This window comes from Cyclopterus lumpus, chromosome 12 (assembly GCF_009769545.1).
Source record: "Cyclopterus lumpus isolate fCycLum1 chromosome 12, fCycLum1.pri, whole genome shotgun sequence".
NCBI lineage: Eukaryota > Metazoa > Chordata > Actinopteri > Perciformes > Cyclopteridae > Cyclopterus > Cyclopterus lumpus.
In genome coordinates, this window is record NC_046977.1 from 12665719 (window position 1) to 12686747 (window position 21029).

The 21029-nt window shown below is 43.9% G+C and overlaps 1 protein-coding gene and 1 long non-coding RNA gene across 2 annotated transcripts; one reads left to right on the plus strand and one right to left on the minus strand.

Moving 5' to 3' along the window:
* Window positions 1–1129: 1129 nt before the first annotated feature.
* On the plus strand, window positions 1130–20995 carry ulk1b (unc-51 like autophagy activating kinase 1). The gene is made up of 27 exons (XM_034546499.1): window positions 1130–1858; window positions 2803–2895; window positions 3293–3334; window positions 5413–5445; window positions 6648–6684; window positions 8000–8173; window positions 9801–9874; window positions 10066–10167; window positions 10547–10605; window positions 11115–11197; window positions 11423–11473; window positions 11593–11684; window positions 11847–12012; window positions 12172–12226; window positions 12391–12477; window positions 12883–13026; window positions 13115–13263; window positions 13848–14110; window positions 14491–14696; window positions 14906–15027; window positions 15252–15377; window positions 15861–16045; window positions 16466–16644; window positions 17287–17405; window positions 17532–17689; window positions 18058–18193; window positions 18470–20995. The coding sequence occupies exons 1-27, from the start codon at window positions 1769–1771 to the stop codon at window positions 18523–18525; spliced, it is 3081 nt and encodes a 1026-aa protein (XP_034402390.1). The 5' UTR covers window positions 1130–1768; the 3' UTR covers window positions 18526–20995.
* Window positions 10607–12958, minus strand: LOC117740238. The gene is made up of 2 exons (XR_004610598.1): window positions 12843–12958; window positions 10607–12547 (listed from the first exon to the last, which is right to left on the minus strand). It is a non-coding gene; the product is annotated as an uncharacterized LOC117740238 (long non-coding RNA).
* Window positions 20996–21029: the final 34 nt, after the last annotated feature.

Sequence of the window (21029 nt, forward strand, 5' to 3'; positions counted from 1 at the left end):
ATACAGCCACAGACATGCATCATAACTCCAGCTTCACGAAGACCTACACCAGTCAAACTCCTCTGGGACTACATTCATATTCTCAGTAATATTACCGGTGCCAAAACATCAGGTCTTAATTTGGAGTTGAGCTGTCGTGCTTCCTATCAAATAAACACTTTTTTAACCTGACACCTTCCTTGTATAATCAACAGCAAAAAAAAGAAGAAAAAAGAAGGAAAGGGGTATGAAGCTTTGAACCGCTTGTTGATCTTTTCCGTCTGTATGCAAATAATTATTAATATACATGAGATTAGTTTGCATGCTTTGATTATAGTTCCGTGTATGACTTTTAGTTAGCTTGTGTCCATCAAGGCAGGGCCCACATTTGATGGGCGATGACATTAATTTCCATTTCTTTTTCCTGTTACTTTATCTTTAAGCCATCTGTGTAAGTGGGCTAATAGATTCATTTGTTCCTCCAGTTTTGTTGTTACGCTCTTCCAACCCTTTCCCCTCCACTCTCATGTATTCTACACAACAATTGCAAGTTGACACATTGGTGACAAATGAAGCTAATTTTCACCAGGTGTGAAAACGTCCCCTCGGCAGCCCGTTATGATGACTGATGATTATCATGAAGATCATAATCATGATGGTGATGATTGTCCTTTTCACCTAGTGGTGAGTTAAATACAAATTAAACTGTGAGGTCATCAATTAAAACTTTAATCGAGGGAATAGTGTTGTTCTCCACCCTTATAAAAGCAGTCATTGATTTTATCAATTTTGGATGATAAATTCCACATACTTAAAACCATTCTTTTTTTTAAAAACAGTTTTTTTCTCATTTGCCCAACAGCAGAACATGTTGCGTAACTGCAAACATATCTCTATGATATTTTCACACACTTGTAAAATTGCCAAATAATTCTGAGGACATGGCCAAAGTGTTTCTCCTGAATATTCTGGTCTACTGCGATGTGCATGCCTCCTGTTTTGTTTCTCCTCGCTCTTCTTTATTTTCTCCTAAAGTCAAATACACACGCTCGCGTGCACGCACACGTCACTCCTGTCTAGTGATACTGTCGACACGTTTACTATGAAAAGACAAGTATCTAGTGTTCCGGTCTAAAGTAGTTCACTCGCCGAGGACCCTGGACGTGACGTCAAATCCTACAGCTGGAGTAGCTCTGCGCATGCGCTGTGTTGCAGAGGCTAGCCGCCGTCTGCTTTGTTGAGACCATCGATGCTACGACTTTTCGACGAGTCCACCGCGAATTTGCAAGACATAAACGGGACGACTGACAACGGTTTCCGGTCATTGGACGCCGTTCGCTCGTTTTAAGTTCGCCGTGTGCGCGCGCCAGACGACGGGAGCGAGGATACCCCCCCCGCCCCCTGCATATAAACAAAACGCAGCAAGCTGCTTTTTTTTTTTTTTTTAAGGTGGCACGTCAGAGAGCCGCAACAACAACAACTCGCTCGATCCAGCCTGTGTTAAGTTCGCTAACTTGGTGTCGGCCGCGCTGTCGGCGATGGGAACCCCCGTGGAGCTTCGTTAGGAGTTAAACTCCCAAACCCGTGCGTGCGAACATGAGAGAAGAGGACAGGCTGTTGTCAGGAAGGCAGCCCGTGGCCAGTGAGAGAGGGGGTGCACGTCCCTGCTGCTGCTGCTGCTGCTGCCCCGACTTGACAGAAGGAGCGATCGCTACCGAGAACGGTGACCCGAGGCCTCCTGCTCATCTGTCCGTCTCTCAGTAGTATCACATCCCGGCGTCGGCACAACATGGAGACGGTGGGCAAATTCGAGTTCAGTCGGAAGGACCTGATAGGACATGGCGCATTCGCTGTCGTCTTCAAAGGCAGACACCGAGAGGTGAGTACTTTCCTTGTCTGCTATTCTTTTTACTTCAAAACCGCCCAAAAAATGAATACAAATACAAAATACTATTGCAAAAGCGATGCAAAAAAAAGAAAATGAAATGACAGGTCGCTTATTGAAGTGAGTCTCATTTTATTGGCCATCTGGGGTATTTGTTGTCATAGTACGGCCTTAAGAGGCCCGGGAGCACGAATGGCGTGTACTGACACAGTTATTGGATATAATACTTGTGTTTTATTTTTACTCTATGCGACCTTTTCTTAATGCATGGACTACTACTTAGTGAGTCCCTTTTTATTTTATTATTTGTCGTCCATAATCCTGTTAAATCTGAATGTAGAGCAGCAGACCTTTACTGTTTCCATGAGAAAGCTCCTTACTGAGACCAACAATGAACAAGTTGTAACATGCCCTACACCTGAAATGAAAGAGTATAGATCATGATGGCTTTGCAGTAATAAAATACATCACACCTGCTAAGACAGACAGATACTTAGGGTAAATGTAGGCATCGTTGTTGCTGTGTTAGTCAATGGGAAGATCAGTTTCATCCATAATAGAGGATAATGGCATCTTAGAACACATATTGCAATGTACACATAATACAATACATGTCAAAGGTCAGAAAAAGCAGGACAAGGAAATTGCATCGTATAGAAGGGAATGAAGTATGGAAGTAAAGAGTCCCCAACCGCTCTCAAAAACTATCTCAGTAACCAGACCTTCTGATAAGTAACCAACAACATGATTCATTGTCTCCTATGTAGACCATGATTGTGACCCATTGAATATCTAAGTATTATAAATGTATAAATGAGTTTGTGATTTTTGACACATTTTGGAAGTTGAAACATACTGACTTACTTACTACGTAGTGCAAAGAATCTTAATTTCTTTATCCGCCCCCCAAATAATATTCTGCGTGTCTATCCTTCTAGAAACACGACTGGGAGGTGGCGGTAAAGTGCATCAACAAGAAGAACTTGGCCAAATCCCAGACGCTGCTGGGGAAAGAGATTAAAATACTCAAGGTAAGTCAGAAGTTCTCAAAAGTATTCCTTTCCCAAGAGGACTTCACTGGTTTCCAGTTATTAGGTCACTATGTATTACAATGAACAAATATAGTATTCATTTGCATTTAAACTGTCTGTCCTCGCAAGCAGTGGTAAACCCCTGAATTACTCTGCTCATCACATGTGTCACCTTGATATGTCAAAGTCTTATAGTATTAGTTCATTTGGCCGGTGGCTGTCATCAACACTTCAGTATCTAGAGCTGGAAAGGTGCCACATGTCAGAGGGACATATGAGCACTGGTTATTACGGTCACATTGGGATGTCATATTGGAAGTAAATCGGATAGCAAAAAAAAAAAGAATTAGGCATACACCATCCAAGTATTGATTTTTGTCTCTTGTCATTACTGCAGGAGCTGAAACATGAGAACATTGTTGCATTACTGGACTTTCAGGTATGTAAAACAACACTCACTACTGGCATCTGGGTCCAGGTCATGTGGTCAGGCTGACTGAGTGGCGTCAATGCGTCTGTGCATACATAATTATCACACACATTATTACGAAATAGAGCAGATGGGTGCGTGTGTTCCACATGACCCACTTGGTTCTCATGCAGCTTGAATAGGCTTGTTTTTTCCCTTACACGTGAAATGAAGCTTTGCTAAATTTGTTTGTAAACCTTCTGTTTCGGTTCAATTCTTCTGCGTTTTTTGCGAGCGCAGCCACGTTGACATTCTGTCTCCAGTTCCTGCTGGAGCTCCTTGATGAAGGAGGCTGTCTGTGAATTGTAGCACCTGTATCTTTGATCATCGCAAGAAAAATCTTGCCACCTTTTTTTTCCGGGCACGAGCCGCGGGGGTGTCGACGAGGTGTTGCCTGCGCATGTATACATGTGCAGATGCTCGTATTATGGTATTGTAACCTCTCAGCTCGGTGCCACAACAAAGCGGTCATTGTGACAATGATGTTGCCTGAAGCCTACAAACCAGTCAGGAGCTTACTGGGCTCACTGGGGCAACACCTGCCAGATGGATTTAGACAGCCTGACCCACTGCCCCCGACACAAATACACATCTAAACTCCCTATGTGTTTCTTTTGATAACACACCATCTGGTTTAAAAACATCTCATGTTCCAATTATTCTTATCGCGCCATCTGACGAGACCCCATTGTTGCACAACGACGTGTGTCGTCGAGCGTTATTAGCGAATGTTGACTTCCATGCTGTTCCACTACTGCCTCTCATTAATCGACTGGCGTGACTGTGGTCTCACTGTGCTCTCATAAATCTCATAATAAAAACTGCTTATTAATTCTGAGTACGACAAATACTGCGGACCTCATTGCTTTGTGTTATCCAAATGGATTTAAAGATTAGCCGGAGAGTTGATAAATAATCGTAATGTTCGACATTATCTGAGAATTGCAGGCAAACACCCGTGTGACAGTCACACTTTTTAAACCCTGTGAGACAGTGAATAGTTGCCACTACAAAAGTGTCCTGGTTGTCTCAGTGTTTTGTAGCAAGTCACAGCACGAGATGAAGATCGCACTTCAATACGGCGCCAAAACGATCGATCAAGCGGAAGTTCGGTGCACTTCTGTCAGAGAGACAGCCGGTGGAAACCAGTTGGTTGTCTCTGACTGACTGGCTGCCTGGTTGGTTGCCATCCAGCTTCAGTAAAGCCAAAAACAACCAATTTAAAAAAGGCCTGACTCAGCGGAACTATAGAAAACAGCCTGGCCTCTTACTGGTAGATTCAACAAGATACCGAGATGAGGTCAGAGTGAAAGTCCACAGTCATCTGTTGCCATGTGATAAGAGGGCTTCTTCTTTTCTTTTTTTAAAGCAGGCATCACTGTGTTTTATTTTCCCCAACTTGTGCCTCAGACGGGTTTAAAGAGGCCAAGAGGGGAGATCGCAGAGGAAAAATAGATGCTTGAAAATATGTTAGAACTCTGAATCCCCACACACCCCAAATGTGCAATATAAAAAATGATCCAAGTTGTTAGTAAATTAATTGCTATTCCTTGTTTGTTGGCATTGTTGCAGAAGCTTGTGAGATCTAAGTTTTAGACTGTTAACTGCTCCTCACTGGCTCAAGTTTCACCCACTGTTGTTGAACGCTCTTGACAGCGGAGACAGCCATCTGATTTACTAATTGTTTTTGGCTCAGTATTAATGGAGCAGAGCATTGCTTTTAAAAGTGCAGTGTTACAGGAGTCTGGGGTAGAACCAGTTTGACTAAATTAGTGTGTTAATGTAGACTACTACATAAAGCAATGCTTTAATTTGCTCTCACCTCTAACTTGTGCCTTTTCTTTCTCAAGGCTATGCCGTTTTTTTGTTTTGGTCTACGCAGTCAGTCCTCAATACTTTCGACAATTGTACATTTCTCCAATCTGGATTAACCAGCTTAGTTTGAAACAGAATGGCTGTGCACAAGTGCCACCTGTTCCTTTCCTTTGTCTGTCACTGAAATGTGTTTTCCCCCCCCCCCCATCCTCTCTTATCTCTTCCCTCTTTAGGAAACTGCCAGCTCAGTGTACCTGGTAATGGAGGTAAGCTTGCTGTGATGTTTGGCTCTGTATGCTGAGCGCTGTATTGTCTCAGCCTTTGCAGGCAGCGCTGACGGGACCTGGGCTATAATTAGCTGTGTCCTCAGGCATCAGGGAGGGGGGAGGGGGGAGGGGGGGGTCACATGGCCACTGGTCACTGGTCAACATCCACAGTATACCGCTTGTGAATCTTGTACCTACGACTTCATAAGTACTTCATACTAACTTATTATTCCTGCAAGGCATGGTCTGTCACGCTAGCTATTCAGACACCATAATTGGCCATTTCAGTACTTTTTTAGAGGGCTAATCAAATGCTATTTGTGTAAATTTCCCTCCCCCAGCCTGGTTGTTGTGTTAATGTGCATCGTACACATGCATACAATACTGTGTGAACACATTTGCCATCCGAGCAGAAGAACTCGCTCAAAAACAACTTCAACAAAGTGGCGTTGCTCGCCAGAGGCACCGGCTCTCAAAAAAATGTGTTCAGTGTTCACGATGAATACTGAGGACTGAAAATGGTTGGAATATGACCTAGCAGGAATATTTATATTCTTCATGTGCATCCCCTGAAGCGTCCAGTGTCTTCCGGGGTCCACATAAAGTAATAAAACAGCAACTAAACATCACACTGTATAAAAGGAAAAGTGTGTGTGTGTGTGTGTGTGTGTGTGTGTATATATACACATATATATATATAATTATATATATATATATATATATATATATATATATATATATATATATATATATATATATATATTTGTTTTTCAAATATAGGGCCAATCTAGTGTCTTCTATATGTCTTTATATATATATATATATATATAAATATCATCTTAATTTGTTCATGCTTATGTCAGTGTCTCGGAAAAGGAAATGACTGCGGCAGCCTTTCAGAGCCACCTATCATAACACACCTTGTCTCTTCCTGGATTCATTCATATTGATGAGCGCGTGGTTATATATTTGTAAACACATCAATCTTCAGGAAATCACTGCTCTGATCTCCTTCTGCTTTCTAGCCCCTTCAGAGACAGGTTGATATCAGAGACTTATTCACTATGGTTACACACCAGCCTCGGTTTTACCTGTGTGTCCTAATGTGATTCCTTTTCATCTCTCCTTCTTTCATTTCCTCTCCTCCCCCCCCCCCCCCCCCCCCTCTCCCTCCCCCTCCCTGTCTCTCTTTCTAATCCCAGTACTGCAATGGGGGCGACCTTGCTGACTATTTACACTGTAAGTGTGACAAATCATCTCCTAAAAGCTCCAGATGCGTCTCAGTAGAAAACAAACAACGATTGAACTGATGTTGAAATGCCATCTTTGTTGCCTGGTGACAAGAAAGGGAGAGTCCTTGCTCGTCCCTGAACGCCTCTCTTTATTTCTAAAAGCCGAGATCATAAATCATCATAAAACACTTACAATTTCCAACAGTAGAATAATAGTTTCTATAGGTTTAAATCGTTAAAGCGACCAATAAAGGCATTTAAGTCACAAAATCAACTCTAATAAAATGTTTTAAATAGTCAAATGAGTCCCAGAATGATGGTCTTCAGACAGGAACAGCTGGTTAGGACTGTGACTAGTAGAAGAGGAAGAATCATTTTGCAGTATACCAAGAACATTGAAAGAGTGCAAATAAAAGTAAATAACTTGTAACTAAAATATACGTCCCAAGGCGGCTTTTCAGTTTCCTGTTTGACTACAGGAAGCTGCCTTCTTATCTGCAGCCCTGAACATGGAGACTTCAGCAACTTTTGGAGGCTTAAAATAGAGTTCAACATGCAGTGTAATGAAACCCCGTCGACTCTTTGAGACATATATCACATGCATACGGTACACCACCTCAGTACTATGCTAACAAACGGGCCATTAAAGTAACGTCTAGAAGCCTGTCCAGGTGTGCCGTGTCTCATAAATTGCTGGGCTCTTAACAGCCAGTGCACTCACCTCGTCGGTCAGCGTGGGCAGCATGGGAAATTAGACATGTAGCAGTTAGCACACTAATTACAGCTCTAGCTGTTAACTTTGTCTGCCAGGTACACATAGTGTAAAGAGAGGACTTATTCCAGTAATAGTCTTTTCCTGCCAGGTAAAAAAAACTAGAAAAAAATGAACAATCGGGCATAAAAGAAACAATCTTTTTTCTTGGTCAAGCCTTCCTTTGTGTCTGGCTTCAAAGGAAGGGAGGTGGACCCAGAGAGAAATTCAAGACACGAGAGGGAGGCTCACATAGAACCATGTTGTACCACCGTGAGATGAGGGAAATGATTGGAGGGAAGGAAGAGACGGGGAGCAGGAGGTGGCAGTGGGGTGATGCGAGAAAAGGTCAAATTAAATTATATTTCAGTGTCGCATGATGTGACTCCAAAATGTTTTGAAAACTAGTATGATTTGCATAAATTAGAAAATCTATGTTAGAGGGTTATTCAGTCCCAATCTGTATAGTATACTCCCACAATGTTTCCTACCTCAGTAATTCATCAATAAACCACATACGTACAGGATACCAAAACATAACCTCTAGTCAATAAACTCTGTTTCTCTGCAGCCAAGGGCACGCTGAGTGAGGACACCATCCGGGTTTTCCTGCAGCAGATTGCAGGGGCCATGAGGGTCTTACAGGGCAAAGGCATAATCCACAGGGACCTCAAGCCCCAGAACATCCTGCTCTCCTACCCACCGGGACGCAAGTCGCACTCCAACAACACCTGCATCAAGATCGGTAGGTTCGATGGTGTGAGAGCCTGCTACGTGGTGGCATGTGCATGCGGCGTGGTGGCGTGTGCACGCGGCGTGGTGGCGTGTGGACGAGGCGTGGTGGCGTGTGCACGCGGCTAGGTGGCGTGTGGACGAGGCGTGGTGGCGTGTGCACGCGGCGTGGTGGCGTGTGGACGAGGCGTGGTGGCGTGTGCACGCGGCTTGGTGGCGTGTGGACGAGGCGTGGTGGCGTGTGCACGCGGCGTGGTGGCGTGTGGACGAGGCGTGTGCACGAGGCGTGGTGGCGTGTAGACGAGGCGTGGTGGCGTGTGGACGAGGCGTGGTGGCGTGTGGACGAGGCGTGGTGGCGTGTAGACGAGGCTTGGTGGCGTGTGGACGAGGCGTGGTGGCGTGTAGACGAGGCGTGGTGGCGTGTGGACGAGGCGTGGTGGCGTGTGGATGCACTTGTTAACTTCTTGAGATTTCTAATATTAAAGTGATTTTAAAATGTGGCAGAACTTGTGCAGCCCAGTAGTTTCTATTCTTTAATACAGAAAAACAAGTTTATAGGAAATACAAAGAGCAACATTTTTTATATTTCTAGACATAAGACCAAATCTAGTTGGTTTACATTAGGATTTTATAGTAAAACACTAGGACCCTCAACAGGAGCACTGTCTCATGATACAGCCCATTGGAAACACCTACGCTGTAATCCAGCTCTTTACAGACAGCAGCAACAAGACCTAATATTGATATAGTCTAAACTAGTTTGAGGAAATTGATTAGATTATATATATATATAATTTCACGTTTTCTTCCTCTGATAAACACTGTCGGTAAAAATACCCCAACAAGTAAGAACCTTATTCACAGAGACATGCGTCTCGTCGGTTTCGAGTTTGGCTCATTTGACCATAAACAATGAAGTCGGTTTAATGACCGAGCACTGAGAGCGAGTTTGTGTTGTTCAGCTAATACTTAAACCTATTAATTCTTGTTCCTCTGGAGAGAATGGATTGCCTTGTGGGAGTGAAGTCTGAGGCTCCCAGTCACTGCAGAATGTTATTCTCCTCACCACTCTGGGAAAACTGTCACAGTCACACTAACAAACAGACTGATCGCACTCACTGCACCTCCACAGACGCAGGTACTGACACACGAGCACATCCGCACTGCTAAAGGGATTAATAAACATGTTGGATGTTGAAAAGGCTGCGTGCTCACTGATATTAGGTATCGTTTGTTGAGTTTTTTACATGTTTTGATCCAATAATCTGAGTAATTTAATAAGCTACACAGAGATTAATTGGAGTATTTTAATATGTACGTATGTGTGTGTGTGTGTGTCTGTGCGTGCACACCGTTGTTAAGAAAACAATGGTGCTTTTTGATTGGCATTGAACTGTCATCGTACCTGTAATCACAGTGAAGCTGCCTCTCAACCATCATCGGTATTAGGATTTATAGTTTTATTGGTTTTTAAAATAGATAACGTTTAGTTGAGAACCAGTAGGACACAAAACATAACTTTTTTTTTAGAGCACTATGGATTTCCTTATTTTGTTGCAGTTTTTCTTCAGGGAGTTCTTTTCTATTTTTCCTGATTGCATCAGTTTGAGTTTCAGCATGTGCACATTTTCTCTCCACAGCGGACTTTGGCTTTGCCAGGTACCTTCAGAGCAACATGATGGCGGCAACGCTGTGCGGGTCCCCGATGTACATGGTAAGCCTTCTTTACTCACCCACACCTGAAGAAGGTGTGGGTTGTTATGTTTAATTTGGGAGTGTTTGCTGAACACCGTCTCTAATACTCTATACGGCTTGGGTGATACTAACTTAATGGTCTCATTAATTGTTCATCAAAAGTTCCACCGAAGTGTCGCAATCTCACTCTCTTTTTTTTTTTCTCACTAGGCGCCTGAAGTCATTATGTCCCAAAACTATGATGCCAAGGCTGACTTGTGGAGTATAGGAACCATATTGTTTCAGTGCCTGATTGGAAAGGCTCCTTTTCAGGTAAACACGTTTCTTGTATTGTTGCAATATTAACTGCTTCCCTCATACCTGCAACGCCATTTAGGGATGAGCCAGCATCAAGACTCCATTGACCAAAGACATAAATGAACAATTAACTGTTACCACTGGCTTTTAAGTCATAAGCATACGTGTACAGAAAACTGAAAAGTAAAAAAAAAATGCAATAACATTAGTTTGCTTGTCATTTTGCAGAAGAAAATGGGATTGAAGCAGATATTTCAATATGAAAAGATGGAAAACGCATGCAGTAATTTAAAAATAGTGACAAAATAAAATGCATGTACATACATGATGTACATACATTTGTAGACATTTGCATGTTTTCAACTATCGCTCTGGCCTTTTTGTCATTTTTTAGGCTAGCAGTCCCCAGGACCTCCGGCTGTTCTATGAAAAGAACAAGACTCTCAGCCCCAAGTAAGGACAGCGCATTTATTTCCAATGTGATCAACCAATGTTATGCATTCGTTTTATGGGTTTCACTCATAAGAAATGAGAAACTTTGCTGCGATACATCTCGACTACCCGACAAAAAGTGAAGCCCTGGCCTAAACTCTTCAGAGAGACCCAATTATCTTTGACAGTGTATTTACACAAACCAAAACAAATGCACTCTTTCACATAAATGCTGCCAGTCACGGCCATGCCAGCTGGGTGGTTTAAAACAGTCGAACAGCAGAGTATTCACAACACTGTTAGCGATGACAAGCCCGCAACCAATCCCCAACATCCCAACCTAATCAGCGTCTGTGAGGCTTTACGTTTCAGTTCCGCACAGCTGCCTAATGAAAGCACACTGCGGTTTTCATTCATGTAATTATTTCAAGGCAATAGAGAGAGATCATATATTTGGTGACAGTACAAACGTACACAAGTGAACCGAGTGCAGCTAAAAAGTGATCCTGTATCTGTTCTGTATTTAAAAGCATCCCCAGAGAGACTTCTAGCCACCTGAGGCACCTGCTGCTGGGTCTGCTGCAGCGCAACCACAAGGACCGCATGGACTTTGGTCAGTCAACTTTAAAGGCCGGAAAATGAATGAGACCGTTGACTACGTGGTGACGATGAACTTACTAATGTAGCATTTCATAAATGCTTATCGAGTCCAAATATGATGAAAACGTATTCCCGTGTTGGTCTATATCGATGAACACTGGATGGGCAACACTGTTCTGACAGGTCGCTCCGCTTCACTACCTCCCACTTATTCTGTTTCTCTTTGTGTCGTTGCTAGACGAGTTTTTTTGTCATCCCTTCCTGGAGGCGAGCTCATCTCTGAAAAAGAGTAAGTGAGAATAAACAATCCACTTCTTCATGACATGACGTGTCTTAGTTTTTTTTTTTTATTCATGCACATTTCTGTTTCTCGAGTTGTCTAACGAGTTGTCTTGCATTTGCTCGCAGCAACTCCGACTGCATCCATGACCTGCTTCCCGAGCTCTGCGTCAGCCAGCTCCTGCAGCAGCTCGTCCACCTCTCACCTCGCCTCTCCCCCGGTTTGTGTTTGTTATTCCTGTATTATCTGTTTTGAAGTGCAATCGTAGAAACCAACCAAGTCGACGCCTGTTTCTCACACGGTTTTCTCTCTTTCGTTGTGTCGTTTCTGTGCTTTCTTTCTTCGTTTACTACTCTCTCTCTCTCTCTCCCCGTCTCTGCAGCAGTCTCTTGCTGAGGGTCAGCACTTGCGTGCCAAAGCTCTGGCCTCCCCTACCCAGGAGGCTACTGGTTTCCACCTCAAGGACTCCTCTGGTGGGGGTGGCAGCAGCAAGAACTCCTCCTCCTGTGACACGGATGACTTTGTCATGGTGCCTGCTCACTTCACCAGTGAGAAAACGTATTATTTTTGTACCTAAATATCAAATGCCGCTGTGCAGAGTCCATGCCCTGGCATATTTTATTATGTGGCATTAATAGCATTTCATAAGCTGGAACTGTACTCTTGTCGTCATTTTATTCTGATTTATTTTTCCCCTGGTTTTCCAGCGGCTGAGCTGGCATGTGAGAGTAAAGTGCTGCAGGACAGCCTGATGTACAGCAGGTAAGACGCGAGGATGTAACAGTGTTAGAGAACCCCGCTGGTAAAAGAGGATAACTGACTATCCATAATTGAATTCACAGTCAAAAAGTGAGAGCATGTTGTATTCCTTTTCAAAATGCCATCTCGATAAAGCCCTGATGACGTGTCTTCTCCTCTTTCACCAGCTCTCTTCTGGCTTCTGCTGGTCTGTGCAGCCAAGTCAAAACCCCACCACACTCGCCTTCCTGCAGCGCGTCTCCAAGTCCCGTCAGGTAACGCCTCTCCGCTCTCTGCTCGGCTGTGGTGATGCCTGTGCTGCTGTGTAGCTCAGAGGGCAAGCCACTGAAAGATAGATTAGTGGTAGAAGAAGAAGAAATTGACGCAATTGCCAAAATAGCTCGATTTAATTAATTCCCTGATATCTGCTAAATTAATGAATTAATTTAACTAACCTCAGTTCACATTTGGAATGTAATGTTTGTTTTTACATGAGCGATATTGTACAGTTTTGGCAGTATTAACAGATTGTCTCTTGCAAAATATGTGGAGTACTTATTCATGTTAAACTCGTCTGTGTCCACACACACACACACACACACACACACACACACACACACACACACACACTCCTACTCACCGCTATGTTGGCACACTGTTCTTCTCACTGTTGTTGGCAGGCCCAGTGAGTGCCCAGGAAGTAACTACGGTGGGAGCTGTGGAAACCATGTTCAGTCACTGCCGATCCCAGTGCCCACTCAGGTCCAGAACTACCAGCGCATGGAGCAGAATCTCCACTGCACCAAACAGGATGGCTCACCACGGTCTGTACCGCTGCTGCTAATGTAAACGCGTGTTGACATTTCTCGAAAAATTGACTGCAGTGACTCGTGAACGTTGTTGCATTATTAGGCTGTCGACACCGGTGCGTCGTTGCAGCAGCGGAAGCTCGTTGGCGTTTGCTCGGGCCAGGCCTTCACCGCCCCACGGGCCGGGGGCGGTCACCACCAATTCTAGGCTTTCCCTGGGAGGCGCCAGACCTTTCCAGCTCTCCCCTCAAGGTATCTCAGAGGCTACACTTTGCTTTGTAAACCACTTTCACAGATCACAGCTTTCTCTATGCTACTTTCTATACTATCTAAACAAAGAAGGAGTGTGTGTGTGTGTGTGTATGTATGTATGTATATATATATATATATATATATATATATATATATATATATATATATATATATAAATGGTTTATGGTAAATTGATGAATTAGAAAACAATCAAACAGAACAAATTATTATAAAGTAATGAGGTGCAGCCCTGGAAAGTCAATCGGCTTGATGTAGGTGAAGTGCAGACAAAGAGGGAAATACTTTTGTGGTTAGTATTTGCCAATGTTGCTCTGAGTCAACCAGTTTATTACTGTTGAAAGTCCTTGGTCGAGACAATAAACCAACCTCCTACATACACAAACACTCTCTACTCGCCTGTGCCTCATGCTGGCACAGTCCCTTTGCTGTCTGGACATCCAGCATGGCAGCGTGGGAGTTGGGCAAGACTTGTCCATCTCTTCAGTCTCTTGGTGCATTCCTTGTCTTGTTGTCTGGTCTGACATCTCATTGTGCGACGACACCTGCCGTCTTCTGTCCCACAGCTCCTCAGCACATTGAGTCCCGGCTGACTTCTCAGCAACACCCACAGGCGGCGGCGGGACTGGGCACGCGGCTCCACAGTGCCCCCTGCTTGTTGGAGGGTACCGGTGGTGGTGGCAAGCAAAAGATCAGGAAGCAGCACTCCGACCCGGTGGTGGCCCCCTCGGCGGGTCTGAAGACTCTCCGCCCTCTACACTCTTCCCCCAGACTCAGTGAGCTGATGCAGCGTAGCCCCCTCCCCACAATCCTTGGCTCCCCTTCCAGGGTGAGTCAGCACTGTGTGTGTGTGTGTGTGTGTGTGTGTGTGTGTGTGTGTGTGTGTGTGTGTGTGTGTGTGTGTGTGTGTGTGTGTGTGTGTGTGTGTGTGTGTGTGTGTGTGTGTGTGTGTGTGTGTGTGTGTGTGTGTGTGTGTGTGTGTGTGTGTGTGTGTGTGTGTGTGTGTGTGTGTGTGTGTGTGTGTGTGTGTGTGTGTGTGTGTGTGTGTGTGTGTGTGTGTGTGTGTGTGTGTGTGTGTGTGTGTGTGTGTGTGTGTCAGAGAGTGAGACAAATGTGTGCGTACTTAATTCTCTGGAGATACACAGAACAAGAAAAGACTACTAAGCAGTTTGAACAAGCCTGTGGTACTTCTCTCGTCTCCGTCCTCAGACCATCCCTCCGTTTGAATTCCCCAAGCCTCCTAGCACTCCAAACCTCATGGCCTTCCTGACGCAACAGGGTTTGGTCATCGGCTCCCCTTGCAGCAGGACCGCTCCGGCAGAGCCCAGAGACGCAGGACCTCAAGCGCTCACGCAGGTTTTCCAGCCGGCCCACTGCATCCACAGACTGAGTGATGATACCAAGGCCTTTGGAAGGTTTGATTATTGTTTTTGAGGTTGCTTTCTATGCGTTACGTTTATCACGCTGATGCTGTGTATTGGGGAGGAATTGTTTGTCTGCAGAAGGAAATAGGCAGCTATTAAAAAGAAGTAAAAGAGATGAATTAAACAAGGATCTGCACCTAATTCCCATCCCTTTCTGTCCGTCCATGTTCTCTGCTTTGTTTCCTCTCTCTTCGGCGCAGGTCTCAGAGTGCCGGTCGTCTGTCTGACATGCTGCTGATGGCGGCATTCGGACCAGGTGGGCCTGTGGCTGATCGAGGCAGCACAGAGAACTTGACCTCTGAAAAGACCACAGGCATAACAGGTAGGAACTCTTTGTGGATTTACATGAACAAACACATGTCTGATATTTAGGATTGCTGTTTTTTAGTGGCTCATTCCAACGATGCGTTGGTACAGTGCACACGTCTTTTAATTCTGTCATTTACAGTGAGAGCTTCTTGGTATTTATTGTAAAATGAACATGGTCAATAATATGCAGTATATACCCAGCTCGACCTTCACAAATGGCTCTTTTCTTGCCTCTAGTGCCCCCGGGTGGTGGGGGAGGTCTTGCACCTGGCTCGGTCAGCCCTGCCCAGGTTGTTTTCACTGTGGGCTCTCCTCCCAGTGGCAGCACCCCGCCTCACACCTCCAGACAGAGGAAATACTCAGGTAGCTCATGCACATTGGAACACAAATAAATACAAGTAATTGTCTCTGCCTTTGCAGATTATACAACATAGAGCATGGGGAAGATATTACTTTCATTTTCCAATTATGTGGAAACTTAATTAAATATTAGGGAGGCGAGCATTAAAGGTTGACTTTATTTTATTTTTCATTAAACGCAACTGTGGAGAGATGTAGCTACATTTAAGGAGTAATAACCCCAATTTTTTTTTTTTTCTTTCGAACACACAATTTTCCAATTGGTAATTAGAGTTTAGAGCATATTATGGGAAAAGAAAAAATCATGTAGCTGCTGGCAGATGTTGATCATTAACTGGAACGAATCTCTACTAAATACAGTGGTCATCAAGTGTGAATGCCGAAAGCAACAAGCATGGCATTTGATGCAGAAAATGCGTATGTATTGAATACATTTCACATTTTTCTTCTTCTTTTTTTCACCACCTCTTTTTCTGACTCCTGCAGGCTTGTTCACTTCGATCAGCCCTGCAGGTTCCTTCACAAGCCGCTATCCCCAGACCGCCACCTACGTGGATGGCTTTGAGGCTCCTTCCAGTCCTCGCTACAGTTTCACTGATCCTATCACAGCCAACATGGGCGGACCTGTAACCTTTGAGGCTCCTGAGCTGCCTGAGGAGACGCTGATGGAGGTGAGAAGCAGGTTTAATACACAGCTCAAGAAGGAAATGAAAAAGGAGTCCTCCCTTTTAGAGCCTGTGCATTCTGTGTACTTATGCAGCTACTTGTTGTGTACATCTATCAGGGATTCATTGTCAGAAAACCTTGATATGAATAATCTCTCTTGACAGTGCAGACTGTAAGAAAAATGTAACAAGAGAGATGATAGTGTAGTTGAAGGGTCTTTGGCTCAAGTCATCGTGGTAAAATTAGCCTAATGTTGAATCTGAGAATGGAACATTGAAAAGCATTGATTGACCAGTCTCCTGTTAATGCCTCTGTTAACGCAGTCTGCATGCGAAATTACAGTCTGGTGCCCTCTGTTTCTAAGTTACATCTCTAAACAATCTGTTTCTCCGGCTCTCTTTCTGGCCGTCTCTGTCGGAGCGCAGCAGGAGCACACAGACACCGTGCAAAGCCTGCGTTTCACGTTGGATTTCGCCCGCTGCCTGATGGAGGTCGCCGGAGCCTGTGAGGTCGTGGTGTTTGAGGAGCAGGAAGACGTTCCTCATGTCTTTCAGCAGCAGAGCCTGGTAGCAGATCAGATAAGCTCACTGAGCCGAGAGTGGAGGTAAGGCCGTATCGATCAACTATCGCCCTGAGTCTTTGTGGATGGCGATGATACCGTGGATCCAATGTGGATCTCCTGCTTGTTCTCCATGTTAGGGGAAACCTCGGGGACAAACAGTTCTTCTTCTTTTTAAGTGGCAAAACGTTTTGTCAGACTTTCATGTTGCACAGTTGGCAGATTTATAGAAGCTGCTCGCGAGTATTGACTGATATGTCGAAATGTATTGCGCTTGGTATGAAACAAGATGTGTAAGCTTGAATGCATTAATTTTGCGCCAGAACAAACAAAGACACGCTGACTTAAATATGATAAAATCAGGGAGAAGAGGAGGAGATTTCATGCCTACTAGCATTTGGGAAAACACACCGCGTGTGAGTTTGATAATGGGGAGCGTGTAATTTAATGAGAACGACTTTGATCTCATCTCTGGTCCTCAGGACTCTGCGTGATGAGGACGATCAGAGATGTTGTCTGCACCATAGCCAGTGGTCGCATTCACGTTTTCTCATTTTCTGTGACCATCTTGCTGCATAATGGCCCCACACAACTCGATCATGCAGATATTTCCCTAATTTTCACAATTGAACACAATTTAAATTTGAGTTTTAACCTGTGTGTGTGTGTGTGTGTGTGTCTCCTCAGTCATGCAGAACAGCTGGTTCTCTACCTAAAGACTGCAGAACTCTTGTCCACTGCCTTACACACAGCCATGGAGCGAGTCAAACAGGGCAAACTCTACCCGTCCTCGACAGTCAAACAAAGTATGAGTCATTTCATGTTTTCCTTTAATGAGGATGTTCTTGTTAAGGCATCCGATACATGTATGAAACAGGATGCCCGATGAGTGTCCTGGCAGCATATTGAAATACATTTCTGTCCGTATACAGTAGTGAGAAGGCTGAATGAGCTGTACAAGTCCAGTGTGGCCTCCTGTCGCTCTCTCAGCACCCGTCTGGAGTGCTTCTTTTCCAGGAAGCACCGTTTAATGGACCAAATCACTTCCATCACAGCTGAGCGGCTGCTGTTCAGCCACACTGTGCAGATGGTAAGCCGCCATTGCTGAAATTGGACAGTTGGGATGCAGAGGAGTAGATGAGGGTTATTGACCCGGCAGGCCAAAGCGTAATCATTTAAATACTGTATGTGTGGGCAAAAATTCAACAAGCATTTATTGCCAACTTCGGCGCCAGTATGGCAACATTATTAAACTCAGCCTCCAAGCTCTTGCTCTCAGATTGTTTGTTGCTTTATGGCCACAGCGATATTGTACGGCCACTGTCGGCTAATTAGAGTGTTTGTATATCTGCTCACAAAGCAAGGAAAACAAACGCTGGTGAACGATGTCGGTGTTTTTAATCCAGACAAAAATAAAACATTAGTTTTATTGACTTGAGCCTTCCGGTGTTGTCTCAGGTTCAGACTGCTGCACTGGACGAGATGTTCCACCAGGGGGAAGCGTCCGTCCTGCGGTACCATAAAGCTCTCCTGCTGATGGAGGGCCTGTCTCTGCTGCTCACTGAGCAGGAGGACATCCTCAGTGTGAGCAAATGTAAGTGAGAGAAGGGATGCCTCCACTCAGCACCAGCGCCATAGTTCGCCGTGCGATGTCCCTGCAGAAGAAACACTGTTGTGACGATATATTTTGAAACAATTTGCTATTTAGATTTCCTATTAATTCAGTACTTTCCATTGATACAGTGATATTAAAATTCATATTTCAGCCAGTTCATCACAGAGCTAATGCACAAAAAACCATCATAGCACATGGAAGAAACCCTTAGCAGCGTGGATATGACTTGCTGTCTTTTCTTCTTTTTGATTGCAGGTAAGGAGTGCATCGAACGCCGCCTCACAGCTTTGCAGTCGGGACTCTGCGTTTGACCGTCCCACACTGCTTCCTGAGCGTGGCTATGATGTCAAGTCATTTGCACCCTTGCACATTACCAACTAACCAAATCCTCGACCAAAAAAAATCTCCTGGTTTTCACTTAGAAAGGCTTTTATTTTCACGAGAAAACCGCAAGACTTGCAGTTTTGACTTGACCGCCAGGGCTTGTGTGCTCTCTAAATGGCTCGCCATTCATCTCGGGTTCTGGACAGCGGCAGTGACTTCCCCCGCGCTAATCTCGTGCCAGTCTCGGACACGAAGCACTTGTGCTGCGAAAGAATGTCTGCGCTCTCGTCTATGTGAGTAGGACTTTGCTTCTGGCACTGAAAAAGGGGGTTATATTTTGCCAAGAAGAAGATTCCTCTCACCAGGCGTAACCCGAGCAGGAGTAATTGTTGCCAAGTAGCCACATTCATACAATACTTTACTAAACACAAACAGATGGCGTAAGATGGACAAAATGTTATCTTTTACCAGGATCAGTAGCTGGAGGGGGAAGTCCTGTACCTGCTGTACACTTCCGTACAGTGTGGACATGTGCTGGTGAAAGGCTGGAATGTCCAAGTATCAATCTCATCAAATGTATGTTAGTGTTAACCCCATTGTTGAGTTTCTTTTATTTCTGGTATTTACCCAATTGTTACAGCGCTCCAGCCTGTATGGAAGCCCACACATGCACTATTACAAAACTATTGCCAAAATGAAATGTAGTTTTGTTTCTGTGTTATATTTTATTTTAGAGTACTGTAGGTTATGCTGGTTTGGGGAAAAAAAGATCCCTGTGTTTGTCACTTTACTGATTCTATACTTTCTTAATGTTAAAGACCACGTTCCATCATTGAAACCATGGTGTAATGGGGATTTTGTGTTTTAAAATGGTGGCTGGTGTTAAAGAAACAGACAGAAAGGGTCCATGAAACACCACACTGTTAAATGCAAAATATAGTTTTTAGTTCAACAGGCTCTTAAACTGCTCTGTTAGCATTCCTGGTTGCAATCATGTTAAATAACCTGGGATGTATTCTTCAGTTATACAGAAGCTTAAGTGCTGCAGTTGCTGGTAATGCCTTCACACAATTCCATATTCGGTCTGATCATATGTTATCAAGCAATCATGTTGGAGTTGAGCAGGTTTAATCGAATTTGAATGTAGGGCCGCCAGAAGAGAAACGGCGTTAATATCAACCCATTGTTACTACAATTGAGGGTTTGTTAATTAACGTCTGAATGTGTTTGCACTGTTGAAGTACTGTATGAGATGATCTTGAGTGGAACATGTTAAACGTGTCCGGTTGTTCTATATACCTAGACAAGTTTGCTTATTTAGAGATTTCTATTCCATGCTTTTATTGCAGTTCAGTTGTTTTACAGTTGCCGTCAATAGGCGAGGTGTGTTCGATGTGAGATTGCTGACACAGAGATGGTATAAGCTATGAAACCTTAGAAAGAGTTCTTTAAGAAGTAAAAAGGAGAATATAAATTGCTTTTACACTGAAAAATGATGTGCATTGCCTGCGCTGTGTTCGGTTTCAGAGTAGTTAGTAGGTTTGTTTTGAAAAGTGACCGGTTGATTTGCAGTGCTAGTTAAAAATGTGTATTTTACCTGAAATATTTATGTATTTGTTTACCATAGCCATATATTTTAACAGGATACCTTTACTCCCCTAAAGTGTGGGCCAATGGGAAGGGTCAACTTCTACTCTGCCTTCTGTCAAAGAGAAGTTTGTGTGCATGCATGCATGCATGCATGCATACATGTTTGAAGTGATGTTCAACGTATTATTGGATAGCGGGGTGTGTTCCCTACAGAACTAATGGCATTGCTCTGCAACAAAATGTGAACGATTGGATTTTGACTCCACTACTACTGTGGATGTAGTTCAACAATACCCACTGAAAACCAGAGGTTCCTCTGGTGTAACCGACTTTCTTTTCCCGAGGTGTGTTTTCCTCTGCCTTTTTTAAGTTTATTAACATGGGGACTAAAGATGCATATTTTGAAATACGTTGTTGATGACAGGGCTGAAGATCGTTGAAGCTGAGATTTTTTGAAGCCAGTATAGTAGCAGTATGTCAGCAGAACAGAATGGAGGAAATAATATGATGGACATATACATCATTTGTATTTGCTTTTTTGTCTTTTGTCAGATATTTTCTTTCATACATTTTTTTAGGTACAACTCTACCGAGAGCATTCTGTGTGTGTGTAATGTGTGTGAGAGTGTACATTCCTAATATCAACTCATCCACAGCCTCTCTGTCTCTTACGGATGCTGTTCTGCTCTGTTATTATGGAGTGGCGATGTCTCAAAAGATACACATGGCAGAAAGGGATGACATCGTCCCATTAAAGAACTGATGCATGGCTCACTTTTTATTGTTCCCTACAATCATTGCCATTGGCCACCCTATCGGTGGACGGGGTCAACAGATAATCTGTGCAGCTGTTTTATATAATATAAACTGAAAATCATATATATATATATATATATATATA